Source organism: Zootoca vivipara, chromosome 6, assembly GCF_965207765.1.
Source record: "Zootoca vivipara chromosome 6, rZooViv2.hap1.1, whole genome shotgun sequence".
NCBI classification, from domain to species: domain Eukaryota; kingdom Metazoa; phylum Chordata; class Lepidosauria; order Squamata; family Lacertidae; genus Zootoca; species Zootoca vivipara.
In genome coordinates this window covers 22036505-22062234 of record NC_142589.1, presented here as the reverse complement: position 1 = coordinate 22062234, position 25730 = coordinate 22036505, and the positions used below count along the sequence as shown (strand labels likewise).

Genomic DNA, 25730 nt, shown 5'->3' with positions numbered 1-25730 from the left:
AAGAGAGAGGGCTCTTTTGCTCAACGTTCTGCTCCCTGGTTTCCCATAGGCACCTGGTTGGCCACCGTGAGAACAGGATGCTGGACTTGATGGGCCATTGGCCTGATCCAGCAAGATCTTCTGATGTTCTTGTGTCCCAGTGACATCAGTGGGCCTTACTCCTAAGGTAACTGGGAACAGAGTTGCTGCCTCAGTATGAGGGTGGTTGACAAGGGAGCAGAGCTTTAACTGAAAGAGAGGGGTTGACATGCAGTCTTGGAAGCAGCAGAAATCCGAACCGGCAGCTCAATTTTCTGCAGAAGTGTTCCGCTCAAGGTTGTGTAGGGAAACTGAACTTACCCAGTGACTCTTGCCTCTTGGAAGCCTCTCTGTCTGGACTGGCATTTAGCAGTCAGAGCTGCTCCCAAGACGGAGATGTTATATAGCTTGATATTTAACTAACACCCGTCGTGAGTTCTATTTTTTTAAAAAAAAACCTGTACTCCGCTCCAAGCCCTCGGCATCAGGTAAATAAAGAGTTCAAAGATGATGGGGCTTGCTTTGATTGGGCACCGTGGTGCCGTTTATGAAGTTTGCCTACTAGGTCATCAAGGTGGGGTGAGCGAAGGACTCTGCATGATGAGGAAGGCGGGAGGATGCGTTTCGGCGATCATAAAAGCCGATTGGGGTGAGCCGTTCCGCAGCCTCCTTGAAATACCTGCATCCAGGGCAGTATTAATTCACAATAACAGGACAATAAATATGATACATTTCTAATAACTCCCATTATAGTAAAACGAATGGAGGCGAGAAAGGAGATGAGGAGCTCTCTTTGCCTTTGGGAACTTTCAGGATTGCTTTTTCTAAACGCTGGGTTAGTGATTGCCTCCCCCCCCCCGCCCCACGAGCATTGGGTTGATTTGCTCACTTTATGGGTCTGTTAGGAGGCAAAATTCCCACCAGATGCCCTTCCAAAGCCCTTCAAATAAGGGCTGGATAAAAACTACAGAGGATGAAACATCCATGAAACTGAGGCTCGGGAGAGGCAACAGGTCTCTTCCTGAGGCTGTGCCCAGCAGCTTCGGGGGTCCAGATTGAAAGGTCCTCTTCTCCTCCAGCTTAAGGTCAGTGTTGGACACCCATAGGTGGCACTTCCCGTTCCTCAAGCAAGCTGAATTGCCTGTGGCCGCCATACACTGCCTTCCCCCTCTGGACGCATGGCTGCAGGCTCTGCTGGATTTGCTGTCCTCCTCTACTGATTGAAAGGTCAAGAGGTTGTTCCTCCTCTTTGGATTAAGATGCGGGGGGGGAGATAATTGCCCTATAACCTTGGGAGGTGGTGGACTCTCCTTCCTTGGACATTTTTAAGTAGAGGCTGGATGGCCATCTGTCATGGATGCTTTAGCTGAGATACCTGCCTTGCAGGAGGTTGGACTAGATGACCGGCAGGGGTCACTTCCAACTCTCCAGTTCTATGATTCTATGAATCTGGAAGCTCAGCATCTACAGTGTGTCCAACTGCCGCCTGAGTGCATTGCAGTGTGCCTTAAGTGCCCCACCTGCATCATCACATCTGATTGCAAGCACACTTGCGGAAGAAGAGGCCTCTACCACCCCACTCGGATATTTCACATCTAAAGCCTCTGCTTGGAAAGGGGACTGAGCCATGAGGAGTTCAAACCACCTTCTCGCAAGGCATCCCAAAGTCGGCATCTGAGGCCAGTTGCTGGAAGCAGGTGGAGGGTCCTGCTCTGGGGACCAGGCTAGCTTATAGAGGGGAATCATGGAATCATAGAACTATCAAACTAAAAGGAACCCCGAGGGTCACCCAGTCCAGCCCCCTGCAATGCAGGAATCACAGCTAAAGAATGGGGCCACACAAACTAGGTTTCTTAACAGCCCATGAAGGACAGTCCTTCCACTGTCAAACAGCTCTCGCCAGCAGAAAGTTCTTTCTAATGCTCCCTGGTCCTCCTGGCCATTCTGCAGGCTGCAACTAATTGACTGGGGCAGGGGGCTGGATCAGGCCCCCCTCCTTGTCCTGAATTGAGAGTTGAATCACACCACCCAAATGCATGTTTAAGACACCCTTCTTCAGGGCAGGAAGATGAAGTGATTTGTTTTCTAATTGATTGCCTTCAAGGTCCTCTCCCCCATCTGGGTGGAGAAGCAACCCCAGAGTGTGCTTTTCCTTGATAGCTTCTGCGGGGAGGAAGGCCGGCGACCTCTCAGTTCCTGCCTGTGCCCCCACTCACTTGTGGCAAAGAGGGCTTTCCCCACCACCCTGCTTCAGTTTTGCCCCCTTGGCAGTTTCCCTGCTGTCCTTGGTCTCAGCCTATAGTTCAGGCCCCCGGTGTGTGTTTAAACCATCTGAAGGACAAGCAATTAATTGCCTGGCGGCATCTTTTTCATTAGTGAAGAAATGCTCGTTAGTGTGGGAGCTGATTTGCTGGTCTGCTACCTTCCACCAGCAGCAAAGCGACTCCCTTTTGGCGAGGTCGGGCGGGGGGGGGGAGCTGCTTGGTGCAGACACAGACCCCCCATCCCCCTCCCAAGCCCTGCTCTAGCAACATTAATGAAACATTAGAGTTTTAATTACACCATTATCCTATTTATTTTTATAAATAATTCCAGAACAGTCATTAAAGTTTGTGGAATTTAGGAGCAAATGACTTCAGGGAGAGGAATCAAGTTTTCAATCTCGTTGTTGTCTGTCGTGGGGGTTCTTTCCTGGTTGCCTTGTTGTTCTTAAGACTATTCATTTATCCACCATCCAAGTTGAAGAAGTTTCTTTGTCGGAAAGTTTGTTGTGGCGGGACCAGACTTTCTGTGGTTGCTGCCAGCTCTCTGGCCCCCAGTTCTAGGAGTATGCTGAGGTCCTGCAAATGTCTGAGGCTGCCAGTCTTCCGTCCTGTTCTCCTCTCCCCTCTGGGCTAGGGGTGCTGGGTGGCTGCTCAGACACATCCAGATTCTGCTCCAGGAAAAGCAGAGCATGACCAACCCTGCCTGGAATATACAAACAGAACCATTTGCCCAATTCCTCTTATTTCTCTTCCCATGCATAACTCATCCTGCCATTTTTCCTGTTTTACATAATTCAGAGCCAGAATCTGGCCACCCCACCAGCTTCTGAGATTTCAGTGGCCGTTGCCCTTTTCGCACCCATCCAAGCTGACCTTCTCAGGCTTAAAAAAAAACTTTCCATTGGCTTCACCTTACAAGGGAAGAGCCCATCAAAACGCCTCTTGTGCCTCTTGAAAACACCTCTTGTGCCTCTTGAAAATGCCCAGCCTCTCTAGAACAGGTTTGTCACATATAAATGGAGTCACCTTGGTTACAATGGTAAAACCTGGATTCTTCCTTTGTGCAGTTTATATATTTTAAAACAAAGATGCATGAAACGTGGATTGCTACAAATAAGCTGTTTGCCACTTGCCGTCTCTTACATTTAAACATCTTGGGCCCCACCTAGTCTGCCTCAGGCAGGGATCCCCCTAAGGGAAAACAGCACCTCTTTCCCACCACCACACCCATGGGTGCTCTTACAGACTGCCCACCCCCTTGTCTAGAGGTGGGCAGGTGATGACTGTGCATTGGGCCCAGTTGTGGTCCTCACCCCCCCCCCTTGGTCATGTCCTCTGACCTCTTTCCAGTGCCAGGCGAAAACTTTTTTGTTTTGTTTTTTACTGGGTCCTTGAACCTGCTGCTCTTTATATTGCAGCCTGGTTTTTCATACTGCTGCTTTATTGTTTATTTCTTGGGGGGAAGGGGCACAAACTGAACTCAGAGGAAAGGGGTAGACGTCCCATTCTGGGGCTCCCATTTGCATCCCGGGGACCAAACTACTCTCACAGGTGCAATAAATTATTGCCACCTGGCTTGAAGCCAAGCACCACCAGCTGGAGATGCCTTCTGGGGGTCCACTGGTTCCTTGGGGCAGAACCCCAAGGAACTTTCCATACAGGCAGCAAAGTTCTTAATGTGGAGCCCAAAGCCTGGGATAGAGCCAAGCCCAGAGTAAGCCTTGAAGCGGTTTGGGGATGAGAAAAGGGAACTCAGGGCTGGGGAGCAAATCCATGCCCCATTTGCATTTTTACACGAACCTCCTGCTCCCACAGTTTCCAAACAGATACACCAACCGACACACAACCATCCTTTGGCAACCTTGTTGAATGTTGCGAGGCAGCACAGAAATGCAGATACTCCCCAAAATAGCATAGAAAACTACTATATGTTAGGGGGTGTTCTTGCAAAAGTGTGTATATATTCGCCAAAATGCATTCATGAGGGAAAGGAGTACAAGATGGCACATAAGTTTGTGTGCGTGTGTAAATTTGCGTGCATAACTTCTTTCCTAAGAATGGTTTGCGAATTAATGCAGAAATGGGGGAAATGGAACTGAAGCGAAATAGAAAAATTCCTTCAGTAGCACCTTAAAGACCAACTAAGTTTTTATTTTGGTATGAGCTTTCGTGTGCATGCACACTTCTTCAGATACACACTGTATCTGAAGAAGTGTGTATCTGAAGAAGTGTGCATGCACACGAAAGCTCATACCAAAATAAAAACTTAGTTGGTCTTTAAGGTGCTACTGAAGGAATTTTTCTATTTTGCTTCGACTCAGACCAACACGGCTACCTACCTGTAACTGGAACTGAAGCGGTTTTGTTGTTTAATGTTGTCAGCTTTTGTTGCAAACCTCCTTTTGAGCTTTTATAGACCGGAAGGTATCATCATCTAGTGGTTTCCAGCCAGTGTGCTGTGGTACCCTGGGGTGCCTTGAATGATGGTCAGGGGTGCCGCGAGCAACACTGGCCTCTGTCCCTCTTTCCTTCCCTCCCTTCTCTGATGGCCTCTTGCATCTCTGCCTCCCAAAGGCTTGCACAGCTGTTTGTTGCAGCAGCCCTGGCTACAAGCTGCCCAGATGAATGGTGCCTCTGGGGCTGGTCAGGGGGTGCTCGTTGCCAGGAGCTGAGGCGGCCTTGGAGTAAGCAAGCAAGCAAGCGGGCAAGGGAGCCCAGCCAGCCAATCCACCAGCCCTTGCTGTTGGGAATGGACAGACAAGTCCCTGGCCCTTGTAGGGCAGTGTGATGAGACATCTCTTTTGGGGGCAGGGGGGGCCAGCTCAGAGACCAGCAGTGGCATCTGTCCAGAGGACTCCCAAGGAAAAGGAAGAGGAGGCTGAGGGGACATTCCACAAGGGAAAGGTGTTTGAAAAGGGGTGAGAGGCTGCCAGCTCTGCAGGCAAGGGGTGACATAACTGGGCTCCTGAGCCCTGCAGGGGTGCCGCAGGAAGAATGTAGGGAGTCTTGGACTCAAAAAGGTTGAAGAACTGCTGTATATTCCAGGAAGCGGTTTGACTGCTCATTCTGTATTTGGACACTTCTTTATATACTGTGACCAAATTTTGTATGATGGTTCCCGAGATCAAGGTGCAATTCTCAGCTGTTTTGAATTAAGATGATGGACTTTTAACTTCTCATAACGGCGCTGATTTCAACCGCTGGCTTCAAAACTGCGCTGATTTGTTTATTTAATTTGCCTTAGAATTCCCGGGTGATGCCGGGTATGATTTTGCTAAGAAATAATGATGCTAATAGGTCTTTTAGAATATATTGGCGATGGTGATGACAATGTGTGTTCTCTACCATTCTTCCTGCAGAACCCGGACATTGTGCTGGTCCACTACTTGAATGTACCCGCCATCGAGGACTGTGGAAAGCCCTGTGGCCCCATCCTGTGCTCCATCAACACCGACAAGAAGGAGTGGGCGAAATGGACGAAAGAGGAGCTGATTGGCCAGCTGAAGCCAATGTGTGAGTAGGGCCTGCTGTGCTTGGGGCCGCAGAAGCAGTAGGACCCTGTGGGGTTTTGTTTGTTTGTTTGTTTGTTTGTTTGTTTGTTTGCTTGCTGAGTGGGTACAGGGGAGCTTCCCCTGCACGTGGATAAGGTAGCTGATACACTCAGCATGCACTTCAGTTGCAAACCTGCACCCTGCAGAATTTGCAGGAGGAGAATTATGAGTCATAGAATCATTGAAGAGTAGAATCAGAAGTTACCACAAGGGCCATCTAGTCCAACCCCCTGCAATGAAGGAATCTTTTGCCCAGCATGGGGCTCGAACCCACGACCCTGAAATTAAGAGCCTCCTGCTCTACCGACTGAGCTACAAACTGGCTGGCTGCCGTCCCATTAGATACCTGTCTCAATTTCAGCAGTGCAAGGGGTGCAAGAAGAAGAAGAGATAGACTCATGGAATTGCAGAGTGAGAAAGGACCCCAGGGGGGGTTACCCAGTCCTGCAATGCAGAATTCACAACTAAAGAATCCCTGGCAAATGGCCATCCCACTTCTGTTTAAAAACCTCCAATGAAGGAGAGGCCACCACCTCCCAAGGGAGTCGGTCCCACCGTCAAAACAGCTCTTACTGTCAGAAAGTTCTTCCTAATGTTTAGGACTGCCTTGCCATTTGGACCCATTGGCTTGGGTCCTCCCCTCTGCAGCGGCAGACAACAAGCCTGCTCCATCTTCCACATGGCAGCCCATCAGATATTTGAAGATGGCCATCATGTCACCTCTCAGAGCCAGATTTCAAGGCCTAGTGAGTCTTTTTTGCTCGTTGAAGAACGGAAAAGGAAAGCGTGTCTGAGTGGCTCCTTTTTATGCCTCCTGGGAGTCATGGTGATGCAATCAGCACTTGCCCAAGAAACACCTTCTCCGAAAAGCAAAAGGCTGCCTACGTTTGCCGTTTGTGAGAATCATTACATGCCTTGCAGATATCAAAACCATTCTGCCATCGATAACAACAGTCGCCTGCTGCCTCAAAGCAAACCAAGGATGCTGCAGCGGGTTCCTGATGAGGCTTCCTCACATGCAGGACAAAATGCAGGGAGGCAAATGGAGGCACCCACACCTGCGCCCACACAGCCAGGGCCTCTGTGCCCCGGGGCCTGGCTCCCTCGCCTGGCCTTCACACAGAGAGATGTGCCTGTTCCACGCAGGTTTGACTTGTTGCCTTGACAAGCATTTCCTTGTTAGGCTCCTGCCTCCTGCTGCCCTCTGCGGGGGCTGCCTTGGCTCCTTCCCCTCCTGGCTGCCCACTGATTGAAGTGCAAAGAGCATTTTGGAGCAGCTCTTCCTCCCGTACAGAGAGCGGCTGCTTTGCTTTAGCCCTCCAGCATCTCCGCCCCTGTGCAAAAGGCTCAGAAACGGGATAAAGTGCTGAGAATGAGCCAGGCCAGATCCACCTCCCTGGCCAAGACAAAGTTGTCCCCTTCATTGCTTCTGAGCCTCGTTCCCAGGATATTGCAAGTGTTTCCCCTCTGAATCCTGCTGAGCCTAGGGCTGTGTTTGCAGAAGGAGTGCCTGGACAGATTGCAAGCGGACTTCGGGGGAGAGTGAAGGGAGCACCATCCATCGGCCAACCCCAGCTTCGGAACACCCAGAAAGTGCGGCCGCTTCCTTGCTGGGCTGAAAGCGGCAGAGCCCATAATGGGAAGAGCAGCTGCTTTGCATGCAGAAGGTCCAAGATTCATCAACTCCAAGGCTGGGAGAGAATCCTGCCTGAAACCCTGGAGAATATCACTGTCGGTCAGCGTAGACAGACTATTTATTTGATTTCTTAACTGCCTTCATGGTATAAGGTCCTGGGGTGGGGGTTACAACAATAGAAAGATGCAATATTAAAATTGATTAACTTCAAAATCAGAAGGATAGGGTGGGTTCTAAAATATGTATCTCAGGGTAAAGAGGTGCATCTTCAGAATACAGATATCGTATACCTGTATATGCACAATCCAATTGTGGTTGAGGGGGGGCAATCTGGTGTGTATAACTGAGACCTGGATGGCCCCATGCTAATCCAGTATACCTACCTGAGTATTTGCTGCAACACCATTTGAAGTCGGAAGGGTGGGGAGAGATGGTGGGTTGTAGTTATCCATAAAAACCCCACCTCCTCTGCCAGAAGATCCACCCACATCATCTCTGCAATCAAGGGACTGCTTATGGTGATGGACCACAGAGAAAGACCGAGGATACTACTAGTTTGCTGTCCAGTTTGCTGCATTACAACCACAGCGCCACCTCCCCACAAGGGAACTTGGTCCAGTGAACCAGCTGGGGATGTATCAGCCTGGGCCGCCATGTCCTCTCTGCGAGCCTTTGGGGTGCGGGGAGCTGCAACTTTGCAAACTCTGGAAGGTCCCAGTAAGGGAGATCAGGAGTACAGCTTATTTATTTGTTGCATTTCTATCTCCGCTTTTTCTCCAAGCAGCTCGAGGTGGTGTACATCCTCATTTGCTCCTTACAACAACCCTGTGAGGTAGGCTGAGAGCCAGTGACTTGGCCAAGGTGGGGGTTTGAACCCTGGTCTCCCAGGTCCTAGCCCGACACTCTAACCACTACACCACAATGTCTCTCACACGTGTGTGGCTGACGGCACAGGTGTCTTTTTGTCCTCTCTGATCCCCAACTCAGGCTCCTTCACAGGACTGGTCCCAGACTCAGTTCTCGCCCAGTAGTGTTGTTTAAGCTCTGCGGTTTCCAGCATTGCCTGTGCAATGGAAAGTGTATTCTGCAGCTATCAGGGGCTATTACACTCGGAAGGCTCCCCTCCCCACAACATACAGAAGCCGAGAGTCTCAAGAAACTGGGTGGGCGGCCCTAGAATCCCCGATTCTGCCTTTTCCTGGCTCCTGCGCACACAACAGCTGGGGCTGCTGCTCCACTCTGCCAGAGTGACAGGCGGCATCGGCGCAGCCCTGACCTTAAAGAGAGGGGCCAAACTGCCCCCCAGGGCTGGAGATGTGGAGCTGGAAAACTTTTGAGGGCATCTCTGATATCAATCCAAGGCCTGCCGGGCACCTCAGGAGGGGGAAAGTGGCAGCCGGCTTTAAAATCTGCAGTGCGTCAGGAAAAACGACGTGCGGATGACACCAAGCCGGCTGTAAATCTCTTTTATGCCTTGGGAGGGAAGCGCAAAGTTCTGCCCAATTATTCGGCCTGCTTAGGCATCTGCACGTCCCTGTTTATGGATGCGCATCCTGGGAGAGTCTCCCGTGGAAATGCAGCTCGGGTTGGAAAGGGGATGTGTGTGTGTGTGTGTGTGTGTGTGTGTGTGTGTGCATTTGCGGGGTGGGAGCTTTAGATTCTGATCAGGCTTCCGGTGCGGCGGGGAGGGGGGAGCGTGGAGCTTGGCTGAGCACATTCCGGGGGCGCCAAGCGCTCTCCTCGCCAGGCAGGCCTGCGATTGGGTTCCAGAGCAGAGCCCTGCTGCTCAGTCCAGGAGCCAAGCCCATTAGCTTCATCACATTTCCACATAAATCACATTCTATCGCAGGCTTCACAGTTTGATTTCCTGATGTTTCCAAATTTCTCTGCCCTGAAGGAGATTAGCCCGTGATTGAATCTGAATGTGTTGCCTGCTCCTCCTCCTCCTCCTCTCCTCCAGGAGTCCAGGGCAGGCTTTCACTGGCGAGGCTTCTTCTTCCTCCGCCCCCAACCCCCCGCCATTCACCTGTTGCATAATGCAGCTCAGTCTCCTTCCTCCCACCCCAATTACCTTCATTCTTCCAGGCCTCTGAAGCACAGACTTCTGCAGGTGAGCTTTGATTCCCTGCCCTGCCTCAGAGTCAGCCCTCTCTCTTCTGGTGCCTGGACCTGGCCGAGCCTCCGCTGCCACCAGCCACTTAATTACGGGGTCCAGATGCTGCCTCCTTGGGGGCAGATTCAAGCAGAATTTATCGGCCCTCCAGAAATGGCTTTTAATTTCAGGCAGGAGAAGGAAACTTCCCTTGGCAAGGAAGGGTGCCTGCTGTCCTGGCCACAGAGGAAGCTCGCTGGGCAGGGCAGGGCAGATCATGCAGGTGCTTTGATCTGTTGAAAATGAAGTGGAATTAGCCAGTAGTAGAAACACATGATGATGATGATGATGATGATGATGATGATGATGATGATGATGATGATTTATTTATATACAAGAGGGAATCTGCCTCTCAACTTCGCTATTTGTATATAGTGCCATCAAAGAGGGCAGCAAATTGCATCAAGGGTAGAGCCATGGTGCTCACCTGACCTTGGACTACAACTCCCATAATCCTCCCTGTCCACTGACCATGCCGGCTGCTAGGGCTGCTGGGAGTCTGAGCCCAACAGCAACATCTGGAGAAGGGAGGTTGGGGAAGGCTGGTCTAGATTTTGAAAGCAGGAGGCAGGGAAAAAGAGACAGGGCGTGTTGATGCATGTCCATTATCACATGTGCACACCCACACATGGATGCCAACACATGTCACTACCAGGGAAGGTGTGCCGTTCAGAATCTTGAGCCAAGAGTCACAATAAGCCACAGGGAAGGAAGGCACATTCTACGTTATTAACAGGGGTAGATCAGCCATAGGATGCAGGCTAGCTGCAGCTCTTGGTGAGCAACCCAATCTGCATGTATAGTATTACAAAACAGGAATCGGTTAGCAGGTCTGCAGAGTGGATACAGCTGAAGATGTGCAGGCTTCTGAAGCTCAGACATGGCCTGAACTGACAGCTCAGTGGACGTGTCATGTGGAAAAGGGAAAGCCAGGAGAAAGGAGAGGGGCAGAGGGCAAAAGAGGTCTGGCAGGGGGCAACCGAGCCCTAGAGGCACATGTGGTGGGGAGGCGAGAAGAGAGACCCAGAGAGACATGATCAGAGAGAGAAAATGCCAAAATGGGCCTTTTCCGAGAAGAGCAGGAGGAGTACCAAGTTTCTTTGCGGACTTCAAGGCTAGACTTGTGTGGCTACCAAGGGTTGGGTGGCCAGGCAGCCTGGCTCTCCGATCAGAAGGTGGGTCATGTCTTGCACAAACAGCCAAAGGGAAGGCAGTGAGGATGGTAATGGCCGGAAGGAGACAAGACATTGGAGGTTCCCTTGAGCCTTGCACAGGACAAGTGAACTAGAGGGTTCGTGTAGCACTGTGCTAGGCTGTTGCTGTTGGGTGGCACCCAGGGTTTGTGAAGGGGATAGATTTTGAAGCCTGGGTCAGGTGGCACTTGGGGTCAGGCAAAATGGCCGTATTTGGAAAGGAGGAGCCCACTTCCAGAGAGTTGTGGAGGGAGCTGCTATCACGAGCTAGAAACAGTGCGAGTCCCTGGCAGTTGGCACCTGTCAGCTACTTCCAAGCACTCGGCCTTCAGCCTGCCGTTGTGCTTAATTGTTTCCCCTCCTGCTCCCCGCTATCCTTGCTTTGAGAGCTCTCCAAGCTGATCTGCAGATGCCCTTGGAGGCATCTGGTAGATGAAACAAGATTAGCAAAGCAGAACTCCATGTGCTCCAGCCAGGCCATCTGATCAGCAGCACTGCAAGGCAACTGAGCCAGGAGAGCTGCGATGGTGGCCTTGACACTGCCACCGTCTTTCCAGTTCTGTAAAGCAAGACCCCAGAGGGTTGCAGGTTCTGCGGCAGTTGTAGCTGTGATGGGGCCTCTCCCAGGCAGGCAGGAAGGAGTCCATATTGGCCGAGGGTGCTTGATGGTATGTGTGGAAATAGTCACCTAAACTAAAATGTTAGGCAGATTTGGATGGCTTGCTCTGGCAGAACATTAAAAGAATGCAAGGGAAGGCAGAAGATAAAGGAAAGGCCAGCTGGGTTTTCACAGCAGGCTGCCACAGACCCTGAGATTTAGTCACACATGCTTTTCTCTGGGTCTCATACCTCGGGTGCTGCTGTCACAAATTTTACCGACTTTACAGGTTGTTGTTGTTTTATAATGGAATTGTGAAAATTTAGGGCCTGTGCTTTCCCTCTGCCTTGCCCTGAGGACCAGTTGCCACTGTCACAGCAAATGTGGTGTTTAGTCCTGAGGAGTGCACGGCGTCCGCAGGAGGAATTCCATGCTCCAGTCTCAATTTCCAAAGCCCCAAGCCCCAGATTTCCACAGACAAACAATCGGCCGCTCTGCATCTCCTACAGTTCTTCTTTAGCACTGCCGTTTTTTCCACTTGTCATGGGCTTTGGCATCCAAGCATAAGGTGGCCTTCAAAGTATTTGCTTGCATAACATGGATTTGTTGAGAAGGCAAGGAATGGGTTGATGGGAAGTGCCAGAAAGAGAATGCGGAAGATGCACTAGACTTGGTTGATGGAAGTGAGATAACAGCAACAAGGATATTTAAGTCCAGGACAATGATATATATATACGTATAGCAGTTAATGGAAATTGTGGCAAACTTTTCAATGTGGCCATTTCTGGAGCAGGATTCAGAAGTTCTGAAATAGCATTACTCACCCATCATTTGGTTGGTTGTGCTTGGTTGGTTGGTTGGTTTAAAGTATTTTTTCCATAAGAATCATCATCAACACAACATATCAGCATTTATGTAATACATTATAAAATTTCAAGCTTAAACAGAACACAATTTACTATTATTATGAAGGAAAAAATATTGTCCTGCTGAAGACTCAGCATTGCTAACTTAAAATACACTAACTGGATCATTCTTCGTGAAATACAAACCGAGGCATTGCATTCGGCCACAACCACTAATTTTTGCTGTATTCAACAAAACTGTTCCATTTTCTCCCAAAGCAGCTTTTGTCCCTTTGCTTCTGTTTCTGAATAACCAGAAATGGAACTCAAGACAGCTCACAAAAGTTAAAACAAACACAAATAAAACACAGAAAGTCTTGGAGTGGCCACCAGAAAGGTCCTCTCCTTCATCCCTACCAAACATGCCTGTGAGGGGAGTGGGACTGAGAGCAGGGCCTTCCCAGGAGATCTCGGAGCCTGGGCGGGTTCATATGGGAGAATAATGTCCTTCATAGAATCATAGAATCATAGAGTTGGAAGAGACCACAAGGGCCATCCAGTCCAACCCCCTGCCAAGCAGGAAACACCATCAAAGCATTCCTGACAGATAGCCTGGGTATGTAAAGAGCTTTATAGGTCATAACCAGCACTTCAAATTGTGTCCGGAAACAGACCGGAAGGCAGTGGAGCTGTTGTAAGAAGGGATTCCTATGCTGTCCCCAGCTAATAGTCTGGTTGCAGCTCTCTAGGCCAGCAGAAGGTTTCAAGCACTTTTCAAAGGCAGTTCCACATACAGCACATTACAGTATTCCAGATGTGGTGAAGCTAAGGTGTGTGCCACTGGGGCCAGATCAGACAAATGCACTCTTGGCCACCACAGAGATCTGGGCATGCCCAAACTGCCTTCAAGGAGTGTCCCCATCCATTACAGGCTGAGCCCTATTGTTCCACCTTCTGACTGACCAAGAGTACCTCTGTCTTGCCTGGATAAAGTTTCAATTTGTTCACCCTCCTCCTGTCAGTTGCTGATGACAGACGTTGGTTTAGAACCAAGGCAGCTTCCTTGGATTTAGGTGGAAAGGTGAAATAGAGCTAGGTGTCATCAGCATACAGTCATACCTCGGTGTAAGTAAGCTTCGGTTTGAATACTTTCGGTTTAAGTACTCTGCGGACCCGTCTGGAACGGATTAATCCACTTTCCATTACTTTCAATGGGAAGGTTCATTTCAGGTTAAGTACGCTTCAGGTTAAGTACGGACTTCCGGAACCAATTAAGTACTTAACCCAAGGTACCACTGTACCGGTGCCACCCAACCCCAAAGCTCTGGAAGACCTCTACCAGTGGTTTCATGTAAATGTGAAATAACCTGGGGGACAGGACAGAACCCTGTGGCACCCTGCAGGCCAACGGCCAAGGCATCAGACAGGAGTCCCTCAGCACCAGCTTCTGGGTTTGCTCACCCAGGAAGGCATGGAGCCACTGTAAAAAAAGTGCTTTCAGCTCCCATCCCAGCAAGGTGGATCAGACGAATATCATGATTCATGGTTTCGAAAGCCACTGAGAAGTCCAGCTGAACCAACTGGGACACACTCCCCTTGTCCAATGTCTGGCACAAGTCATTCACCAAGGCGACCCCAAGCCATCTCTGTCCCAGAACAGGCCTAAAACCATGTCGAAATGAATCTAGAAAATCCATCTCATCCAGAAACCTCTGGAGATGTGGCGCCACCACATGCTTCAGTACCTTGCCCAGAAATGGATTATTGGAAGCCAGTGGATAATTATCCAACATGCTGGGATTCCAATACTGTTTTGAAACATCACATTCCCAGCAGATGGTGGGGATCACCTCTCTCATTTTCGCATTTCCAGTACACGGTGGAGTGATGTTTTATTAATCTTTTGTATCTAGACCAGATGGTTATATATATATATATATATATATATATATATATATATATATATATATCACCTACTACTGCTACTGAGTTTTAAAACTCATTGTTCTTTGGGGAGCTTTTGATAATGATGGTGCTTCATTAGACGTATTAGTCGCCTTCTACCAAAGCCTCAAGGAGACTCACAAGAAGATGAAGTTGCTACTCAAGAGGACTCCCCTGCTGAACACCTGAGGGCCCCAGTCCTGCCACTTACCACCTGGCCTAGGGTGGGGCCTGACGGGCTCCATAAAGGACTTCTGCTGCTGCTGCTGGGCAGAGAAGGCTCCATTTTTGTTTTTGGTTTTTGTTTAAATTGCTGCTATTTTTTACCTACGGTATGTCATTCAAACTGTGATATTAATGCTGTATTCTTAGTTTTAGATTTTGATTTATGTGGAATTTGTTTTCCATTTGGTTGTGTATTTTTTGGATGTAGTTTATTTATTGTTCATGACTTTTGTAATTATGTAAATCTTGTCATGTTGTAAGCCGCCTTGAGCATTGTTTTTAACTGTGGAAAAGCAGCATACAAATAAGATGATGATGATGATGATGTTTAAAACAATGCAAACCATCAAGGGCCGTATGTTGGACCACCCTAGTCTAGATGAATTCATGGATGAGAAGGCTCCCAACCACTGCTACCCGTGCTAGCTAAGTGGAACCTCCATGTTCAAGGGCAGTGTACAGCTCTGGATACCCAATGCACAAATGACATCACCTCCACGCCCTGCTTGTAAGCATGGAAGAGGCACCTGTCCAGCAGCTGTCAGAAGATGAGACCCAGGATGGGACAGACCTGGAGTGGTCCTGCATGAGATTGGATCTTGGAGGTGCTGGATGAAGTGTGTGGTGTGAGGGGGTGGAAGTTCTTCCAGACAGCTAAATGTTGGAAGACTCGGGACAGATAAAAGAAAGTTCTTCATGCAGCAGATTTAAATGATGGAACCCGTTCCCACAGGAGGCAGTGATGACCACCAACTTGGATGGCGTTAAAAGAGGATTGGAAAAATTCGTGAAGGAGAACAAGTCTATCAGTGGCTACTAGTCATGGTGACTATGCTATGCTTCCACTGTGGAAGGAAATCAAGCCTTCACGTTGACTAAGACTCTTGTTTCTTAAGGCTATTGCATTTTGTGATGCCCCACCACCTATCAGCCAGAATCTCTATTGAACCGATCAATAGGGCTTTCTGCTTACATATGGAGCTAACAGCTTTTTATATGGATGACAAAGTTGTCACAACTAGTTAATAAGAAACCACAGGGAACTAGCTTTACAGGAGAAATGTGGGGAAATCATCCTTGCTGAAGTCAAAACCTTTGACATGACATGCTCCGTTCTTTCACCTACTTTCTTTTTTACACGCTAAGAGAGAATATAAGAATGTAGGAGCTGAATGTGCTCCAGCCTATTACAAGGCCAGATCTTTGCAGACCCCAAACCCTTACGTTCTGCACCCACAGCTATCCGTGGCAGAAATGCTTCTGAACGCCATTTCCTGGGAAACACAGGAGAGAAGTGTGCTCTTGTGCTCAGGGTCAGCTTCCCAGAAGAAGCATGTGGTTGGCCACTGTGAGAACAGGATGCTGGACTGGATGGGCCCCCTTTGGCCAGATCCTGCAAGCTCTTCTTATGTTCTCAATAGCATCCATTGGGCCAAAGGGCTTCCCCGTCCTCCTCTCAAGGGGATCATCTCCATCTCAGCCCTCGGTGACGTCGAATGTTCAGGGAACTCTCTTGTCACACACGACGTTGTCTGCTCTTTTGCACAGTGTGGTTTGACAACTGAATCTCTGTCCGCCTGCCACGTTGCACTTCCGTGCATCAAAGGCCGAGCTCGCACCTCCAGCAAATGCTACTCCATGTCAGTCATCCGTAATCACTGTGTTCTTGTTTTCTCCTAATTATTCAAAGCACAGACCTGAAACAGCCAACGGAATTCTTAAGTCTGTAATCTTGGTGATTATAGAATATTTAAAGGGTGGGGGGTTGACCACTAACAGCAAAAGCTTTCATTTATGTATCAAAGCAAGCAGAGCCTCATCACAGCCTGGTCAAGGAGCTCCACCATGTGGCTAGCAATAAGAATGAATCTTTTTTTTTCCTATAAAATTGGGGCTGGAGGAGGGGGGGTTGTTTCCACGCTGCTCTGCTTCAGCACAGCTTCACCCAGCGAGGATTCATTCTCTCTTGATTTGTTTGTGGGGAGGTGAGACGATGTTGCAAGAATTATCCCACATTTTCCTGACCCTTTTCTTATAGCATTCATGTCGAGCGGACGGGGGAGCGGATCTCTTGCTCAAAGTCTCCCACTTGACTGCCGCCTGAATTTGCTAATAGGCAATTGAATCCTACCCTGAAAATAATGACCGTCTTGCAAGTGCCCCAAGCCAACCAAATCAGGATTTATTATCTGCACAGGGCACGCAAGGCTTGAAAACTGTTCCGGCTTCCATTTCTTTCTAATCGCTGTGGAACCCTGGCATGGGCCACAATGCTCATTTGTATTACAAATGCCTCTTTGTTTATCCGCCTCCCTCCCTCCGGGTCTTCTGTATTGGCAACACTCGGGTATTTGTATAAATAGCAGGGATACAGATGCTTAGCAAAGAGCTATCAGAGATCAAGTCACCACAGGCAGATCTTCCCGGTCAGGTCATGCATTCAGCAACATGCCCTGACGTGTTGCGAAATCCAGGGATGTGCCAGTGTTTGTGAACTGTAGTTTAGAGAAAATGTAAGAGGTTGCATGATATTTATTTATTTATTGATGTTCCTGTTTGTTTCATAAAATTTATATACCCGCTTGATTGGAAAAAGAAACCAACAGCAACCTCAAAGCAATTTACAAAAAGACAAAACAAGAAAATCAAAAAGAAGTAAAATCACAACCATACTTTAAAACACGCAAAAATTAAAATACTAAAATGTACGTACTAAAATGACCTCAACTTTCTAAGTATCCGGGTAAAGGTAAAGGTAAAGGTAAAGGGACCCCTGACCATTAGGTCCAGTCGTGACCGACTCTGGGGTTGCGCGCTCATCTCGCATTATTGGCCGAGGGAGCCGGCGTACAGCTTCCAGGTCATGTGGCCAGCATGACAAAGCCGCTTCTGGCAAACCAGAGCAGCACATGGAAACGCCGTTTACCTTCCCGCTGTAGCGGTTCCTATTTATCTACTTGCATTTTGACGTGCTTTCGAACTGCTAGGTTGGCAGGAGCTGGGACCTAGCAACAGGAGCTCACCCCGTCACAGGGATTCGAACTGCTGACCTTCTGATCAGCAAGCCCTAGACTCAGTGGTTTAACCCACAGCGCCACCTGGGTCCAAGTATCCGGGTAGGCTTGTCTAAAGAAGAAATTTTTTTTAGCAGGCACCAGAAGAGTATAGTGAAGGCAAGTGCTTGATCTCAATAGGCAGGGAGTTCCAAAGTTCAGGTGCTGCCACACTCAACGGTCAAGTTCTTACAAATGTGGAACGGGTATTATGTGGCACCTGTAATGGTGCCAATTCCTCTCTCATCTTCTTCCCGTTGAGACATCTGGTTGGCTACTGTGAGAACAAGAAGCTGGAGGAAGAGGAGAAGCTGGAGGAAGAGATGGGCCCCCTGTGGTCGGATCCTGATCCAGCTGCTGCTGCTGCTTCAGGACACTTCTTGTTCTTAAGTGTGATGCTGATGCTGGGAATCAAAAGCAACCAGCAGCTAATAACATTTGATTTTTCGAAAAACCATTTGTTTATTCCCCCCCCCCCATTTAAATGCCACCTTTCTACCCACTTTGAAACAGAGGGAAAGTGCTCCTTGCTGAGACATTTGCTTTATAATTTGCTCTTTTAATTCGAGACCCAACTCAAAGAACCATTTTGTGGTGGGGCAGCCTATAAATAACAGGCAAACCGGCCAATAGGCAGGCAGGCAGAGGTGGCCTCTCTTGTCTAGAGATGCTTTGCAGGCTGAGCCCGCCTGTCTGGCCTGGAAGCGGGGAGAGGTGTCCCAGGTGTGCCACAGCCAAGCCGGTGCTTTGCTTTTGCTGATGTCGAGCTTGTGGGTTTGTGGGAAGCCATAAAGGGGCCTTGCAATGGGCACCAGAGGAGGAGGAGGAGGAGAGAGGAATTAATGGCTCCTGCCGCAGGAGTCATAAAGGAGCCGTGTGGCAGCCGCTCAGCACTTTGCCAGTTTGTGTACCTGGTATAGAGGTTCAGGAGAGAGCACCAAACTAGGAGGGGAGCTTCTGCACACACACAACAAAATCCCCTGTTTGCCAGCCCAGGAGCAACTGAGCAAGGCCTCTGATTCATAGCGGCCAAGTCTCCCGTTTCCCCCGGGAAACCCCCGTTTTTAAAGCTGTTTCCCGCTGTCATCCCAAATGGCAAAATATCCCGTAATTCCCCCGGATTTCTTCCGGTGCCGCTCTGCCCATGTCTAGGCACTGGAAATCGGGCAGTGCTGGCACCGGAAGTTGCTTCTACACATGTCTGGACATGCGTAGAAGCGACTTCTGGTGCCGGTGGTGCTGATCCCGTATTTTTCTAACCGGGACTTGGCAGCTATGCTCTGATGTGCTGGAGATTAAGGAGGACCAGCTGTGGTGTGGATATCGCCACTGCCCGCTGCTCCTCTGTGCATCACTGAGAACCTGTGACTTTGGGAGTGTAGTCCTGGGCCCACCTACTTAGGAGTAAACCCCAGTGAGCTCAATGTCACGTTCTCCAGAATAGAATTGTTTAGATGACTCAGAAATAAACAACAGGTCAGGCAACCCCAGCCAAACAACAAAAAACACCTCTGTTTCTGCAGCTCACCCAACGCCACTACACAAAATATACTGTACACACACTGTCTCAAAGGCACACCACACACACATACCTTCCTGACCAAGTCTATTTCTCCATAGCAGCTCTCCCCAGCCTGGTGTGCTCAAGCTGTTTTGGACTACAACTCCCATGATCCCCAGAGGACACATGCCAGTTGGGGCTGATGGGTGTTGTAGTCCGAAAAGCCTGGAGGGAACCAGGTTAGCCAAGGTTGTGCCAAAGGGACTCCAGTTGCCCATCTGGGAAACAGCCCTCTAGAGTAACCCTTGAAGCGCTGTGTCTCCAAAGCGAGGACAAATTGTTTCCAACACTTTAATATTCTTGGAAAATTACGACCAGAAAAGGCTGGGTTGGTCCTGCAGTGCAAATTAGCTGAGAAACTTTAATAAGGAGTAGGGGCTGCTTGAGTTTTTCACTCTCCTTGGTCCTGACAGTAGAACTTTTAAATACAGTACAGGCATCTCCCCCACTTACGTGGGGTTTTGTTTCCGGGTGGGCCGTGTGAAAGTGTGCAGAGTAAGTGAAAATGTGCAGAGTCGGGAACACCATCCAAAAAACCTGTAAGTGCCCTCTAAACCTCTGGAAACCCTCGAAAACCCCTTTTAAAAACCAGCAGCACTTACCAGACTGGCATGAATGGTGGCAATAGTGACTGTCTTCTTCATTGCTGGAGGACGATGTGGAAACAAGGCAGGTAGACCAGTCCCCCGTAAGTGCCTGGCTGTGATTCAAAGGTAGACCAATACCCTGCAGGGCTTGGTTGTGGCCATTTTCCCTCTCTTTTTGCCATGTTTTTGCAATTTTCCTGCTCTTTTTCTGGCCGTCTTTGCCTTTTTCACGCCTTTTTGCAGTTTAAGTCAATTTGTTTCATTATTTCTCAGCGCCACGCATATACGCAGCCGCGTGCAAGTCAAATGCGCATAAGTGGGGAGAGGCCTGTAAATGTAAGGAAACGGCAAGCTTCTCGTTCCTCTACATACTATCCCATAACATTCACCGTGTCTTTTCTGCACAATCAGGCCCTTTTGGGGAATTTACTGTTTAATAACTGCAGCCCCTTCCAGAGATGGACCTGGCGTTCCACCAAAGGCTTGTTTCTCTCCCTCTCGCCCTCCCTGCCTCTGACACGCAAAATATCTGCATGTTATGGAAGCCTCCTTCCTGCAAAGTGCACCCTACTCCCATTGTTTTTGGTGCATTCTCCCCTAACGCAAAACTTTTGTAGATAGATCGATAGTTATTTGTGTGCCCCTTTTGGAGACCAGAACTACCGTATATCCCGCACTCGAGAAGTGTGTAATCCAAGGGATCGTTTCATTCCAAGCAGGTCAAATTGGGTCAGTCCACTGCGATAAATGCATAGGATGACTTTCTTCCCGTCCCTGGTCCCCACCATTACTTGCTCAGAGCTCCTTGATTAACCCTGGGGAAGCCGAGGGCTTTCAGCTAGGCACCACATGGCTCAGAAGGGGCAATCTCTTTAGGCACTTGGTTTGGGAGACGAACGTGATGCAGTTATAGCCGCAGACCGCAGACTTTCACAAAGAGGCAGCTACATTTCTAATTGCCTTTTTGTAGTTAAAAGAGAATGCTCTGCCTTGCTTGACCCGCAGCTGCAATTAAGGAGCAAATGACAGACTTCGCCGGGTTTCTAAGGAGATGTTGGAATGAGCAGCGGTTGCTGGAAAAGAAAGGATTGCAAAAGGAACCCCAGACAGGGACATTGTTTCAAGTCTGCTCGCTCAGCAATGCACAGCCAGGTGGGTTTTCACAACCCACAAAAGGGTGGGAGACACCACATGCCAGGATTTGAAAGTTGTTATTGTGTAGGTGTTCGGAGGTATGAAAAGAGAAATCTAATTAAAGTTTAATCCAGTTGAGAAAAACCAGAAGTGATCCCTTTATTTCTGTCAATTAAAACTTGTGGGGAGTCGGGAATGAAAAGGCACATGCTACTTTTTCAAATGGGCAGTCGCCAAGGAGACCCCGGCTGTTGTGTGTCCACAGTTAGGGGCTTTGGAGACAGGGTAGTAGGTTTTTTTCTTGGAAACACAGGAGAAATGGAGGAAGCTGCCTTATACTGAGACCAGCAGGCCATCCAACTTCTGACCAGCAGTGGCTGCCTAGGATTTCGAACAGGAGTTTCTCCACAGCCCTCCCTGAGGGGGTATGCCAGGGGATGAACCTGGGACCTTTTCATGCAAAACTCGTAGTCTGCAGCTGAGCCCTGCTTCTCACATGTGTGGTTTTATATTTCCATGGAAGTCATAAAGACAGGAATGGCTACATAAGGGTCATGGGGTAAGCCACAAAGTCCTGGTTTTAAGGTCAGGGAGTTTTAAGTAAGCCGTTATTTTATTTTATTTTATTTATTTCCAAATAGTTGTAACCAGGTCTGTATTGACTATTTTCAATCCCAGAGCAAGGAACAATGAGAACAATATTCTCTCAGCATCAGCCCCAGAGATGATAAAAAATGCTGCCCCACTTTACAGGGCTGTTGTAGGTGTTACTGCAGTCATATATGTGTGTAGCACAGAAATGTGTTTCTCCCCAGCTGATATCCTATGCCCTTTTAAAATGTGGTTGTGGGGTTTTTGGGGGGTGGGGGGATATTGGGTTGTTGTTTTTATTTTGCTTATATATTTTGTGGGTGTGTGGTTTGTGAGAGGCAGAGGGAAAGTTGTATGCATGGCTGTGCATAGGTGAAATGGATCTGTGTGAAAGATGATGATGATGATGATGATGATGATGATGATGATAATAATAATAATACCCCGCCCATCTGGCTGGGTTTCCCCAGCCAGTCTGTGTGGCTCCCAACAGAATATTAAAAACACAATAAAACATCAAACAATAAAACTTCCCTAAACAGGGCTGCCTTCAGATAGATGCCTTTGGGTCTAGTCTATATGTGTGTGCATGAGAGGGTATGTGTGTGGTGCAGCTGCAAAGTATATTATTGTTGTTATTATTATTATTATTATTAATATACTGCCCTATACCCGGAGGTCTCAGGGCAAAATCAAAATATAAGACCACAAAATAAATAATCAAAATAAAAACAACAACCCAATAAACTCACCCCCCCCAAAAAAACATTTAAAAAGGGCATTGGGTGTCAATCAAATCAACCAAAGGCCTGGTTAAAAAAGAACTTTTTTGCCTGGTGCCTAAATGAAGGTGCCAGGTGGACTTCCCTGGGGAGAGCATTCCACAGATGGGAAGCCACTGCAGAAAAGGCCCGTTCTCGTGTTGCCGCCCTCCAGACCTCTTGAGGAGGAAGCACACAAAGAAGGGCCTCAGAAGATGATTTCAGGGTCCAGGTAGTTTCATATGGAAAGAGGCAGTCCTGAGCCATTTAAAGCTTTACAGGTCAAACCCTGCACTTTGTTGTTGTTTTAACATTTTTAATTTTATTGAAGAAATTTTAGCATAATCAAACATTCAAATTACATTTTTCAATTTCAGCTAACTTCCCCCCCCCCCCACGAATTCTCCCAACTTCCCTTCCTGGTTTATAGCATACCTGTTTCTTCTGATTATAATTTTGTATTCCTTGTATATTAAAATTAAGGTTGCATCATTTATCTATTCTTCTCATTTTTACCTCATAATTATACTTTCTGTTTGTATTTGTCCATTGTAAGTGTACTACTCCAATCCTGCCAGTGAGTTCATTTCAGTGCATTGTTTCTGTATATACATCACAAAAGGTTCCCAATCTTTTTTTAAAGTTGCGATTGTCCTTATCTTTAAGTCTCTCGGTTAGCTTCACCATTTCAGCGTATTCCATCAACTTTTCTTGCCAATGTTCTTTCGTTGGTATTTTGTCGCTTTTCCATCTTTGGGATAGTAAAATTCTGGCTGGGTTTTTTTCCTGCAAACCTAGCACTTTGAATTGGGCCCAGAAACTAATTGGTAGGCAGTGCAGTCAGACCAGTGTAATATGCTCAAACTGTCTTGCTGTGATGAGCAACCTGGCTGCTGAATTCTGCACTAGCTGAAGTTTCCGAACCGCCCTACGTATAACGCATTGCGGTAATCTAACCTTGAGATTACCAGAGCATAGACAACAGTAGTTAGGCTATCCCTGTCCGGATAGGGGCGTAGCTGGGCCACCAGCTGAAGGTGATGGAAGGCACTCCGGGCCACCGAAGCCACCTGAGCCACCTGAGCCTCAAGTGACAGCAAAGGATCCAGGGGGATGCTTTCGTTTCTCTATTTATTCACCTCTCTACCCAAACTCCAATGAGATCTGGTGTGCTTTCCAAGCAGTTTTGATCTTCCAGCCTTTCTAGGAGGGAGGTGGCAATGGGCTGTTTTATTAACCTTCCCTTCATAATGCTCTCTTTTCCCCCCCCCTCCCACCCCTTCCCACTGATTCATTATGTGTCAGGAAGCCAAGCGTGACATGTTAAAAGCCATCTTGATAGTATTTTATATTCAGTGCTAACAACTCGCTGGCTCAGAGGAGGTTTTCTTTAAAAAGCGGGGGGGGGGGGGTTTGTTGCGCTGCGCAAGGAAAGCGAGACAATCTGCATATTGGATGTGCCAAGACAGTCGGTAATTTACATTAAGCATCCTGAAATTCTCTCCTTGCAATCTGTCACCCTTCAGTGGGTTTTCATCGTATAACCTTCACAACAGAAGGGGGAGCAGCAGCAGAAAAAGAAGCTCATTTGGAGAAGGAGGAGCAGCAGCCTAGCTTGGTGACCCAGTGAGGGAAAGGTGGGGCACGGGTACAGGATTTGTGGCCCAAAAGCAGCAAAGTTGAAGGCCAGCATTGTTCTTCTTCAGAGAGCTGGGGATGCTCCAGCGGAGGGGCCTCTCCCTATTCTGTACAGACTCAGAGCCAAATTGAAGAGGCCTTGCAAGTCTCCCCCCCCCAAATCACCTCACAAAACACAGCCGTACCTTCTGGAGCAGCAAAAAACGGGTCCCTTCCAAGTTTACGTCAACAGCAGGACGCAGAACCGTACGTGCACCGCAAGAGAAACATAGCTCTGGAATCTGTGACGTCACACTTTTGCACCCAGCCCAGAAGCTATCACAAGCCCAAGGATTCCAGAGCCCCTGCAAAGTTATGGAGGAGGCGGTAGTCCCCCAGGCCAACCACTGATTGAACATTGGCTCTGATCTGCTTGCACCCAGGCTATGCAAAGCTTAGTTCCACCTAAAAGACTGCCAGACTTTTCTGGAAACAAAGACATATTTCACAGATGTTTGAAGGACGGGTGTGGTGCCTACTGGCTATGAAAACCTTGCACAAGAGAGCAGCTTCAGTGTGACCTGATTGCCCCAAGATGCTCTTTGGCCAGAGGTTGCGTCTCTGCACTTCTGTGCCCGGCTGAAACGCAGCAAAACTCACCTGCAGGAAACCATGCGCACATTCATGCCAAGAGCGCTTTTGCAGGGTGGGGGGCACAGAAGGAAAAAAACAAAAGAATTATCCCTGCACATATTTCTATAGGTTGGTACACAGAGGGGTGGGGGCAATGCAAAGAAGCTGAAAGGAGTTGAATCTTTGGCAAAGGGTGTATACTCCTGTCCTGGGATTTATTTTAGGAGTTATTCCAGCAAAGGAGGAGCGGGAAGCAGGGCAAAGCCCCCTGGAGAAACATGGAAGGGGGAAAGGGGCATCCTCTCACTCCCAACTCTAATTACCCTAATGGGAAATGAGGTGACGAAGCACGTGGTTCCACATAGTCTGTCCCCAACCAAAGGTCCTCCAGAGCAAAGGATCTGCCAGGACAACTGCTGGTCGTCCGGCTGCTGCTGCTGCTGCTGCTTCCACCTCACCTCTTGCCTTTCTCTCTCTCTCTCTCTCTCTCTCTCTCTCTCTCTCCACAGTTCACGGCATCAAGTGGACATGCAGCAATGGGAACAGCAGTTCGGGCTTCTCTGTGGAGCAGCTGGTGCAGCAGATCCTGGACAGCCACCAGACCAAACCGCAGCCTCGGACGCACAATTGCCTCTGCACTGGCAACTTGGGTGAGGAGCAGGAGCTTGCAGGGCCCAAAGTGGAGCAAAAGCGTTCTGCACTCTCCCAGTTTTGGAATGCCACAAAGTGCTGGATTTGTGGGAGGGCGGAATCAGGGTGGGATGCAGCTGGGGGGCGGGAAGCAAGGCACCTGCTTTGCATGCAAGAGGGTCACAGGGGTAGGAAGGTCCTCTGCCTGAAAAACTTGAAGAGCCACAGCCAGTCCATGTGGACAACACTGACATGGATGGACCAATGCTCTGACTTCCTGTGCTCAGGGCCAGCCCACTCCTGAGATAAAGTGAAGCAACTGCCTCAGGTGGCAGAATCCACAGGGGCAGCAGACCGTTATTCCTCCTTTGTTCCTGATGTCAAGCTTCACTTTCCCCTTCTTCCCTGGTGGAAAGGGGAACACCATTTTGTAGTTCATTTCGAGTGTCAAAATGTCTTGGGCCAGTCCTGCCTGCACTACCCATGTCCCTATGGGCCAGGAGGGTTGAAGGGCTCTTAGCCATAATACCTTAAGCAGGACCCTCCATTAGACATCAGAGGCAGACAGATCAGCTGATTCCTAGGCTACTTGGGGAGGTAACTTCCAGTTTGCCCCTTTACTGAGCATTCAGCCTGATTTGCTGGTGGGAAGGTCACATTATTTTGCTTCCCAGCATATTTGCTGGTCACTTTGTTTAGTGCAAAAAGTCCAGTCTTTTGAGGAAACAGGTCTGTGC

The 25730-nt window shown here is 48.7% G+C and overlaps 1 protein-coding gene across 2 annotated transcripts in view; it reads left to right on the top strand.

Moving 5' to 3' along the window:
* CAMTA1 (calmodulin binding transcription activator 1) overlaps positions 1-25730 on the top strand; it is a 671800-nt gene that overhangs the window by 603676 nt on the left and 42394 nt on the right. For both annotated transcript variants that reach the window (XM_060276129.2, XM_088671772.1), the window contains exons 6-7: positions 5642-5795; positions 24873-25013. In XM_060276129.2, coding sequence (XP_060132112.2) covers positions 5642-5795; positions 24873-25013 — 295 coding nt within the window. The remainder of the gene's footprint in view (positions 1-5641; positions 5796-24872; positions 25014-25730) is intronic.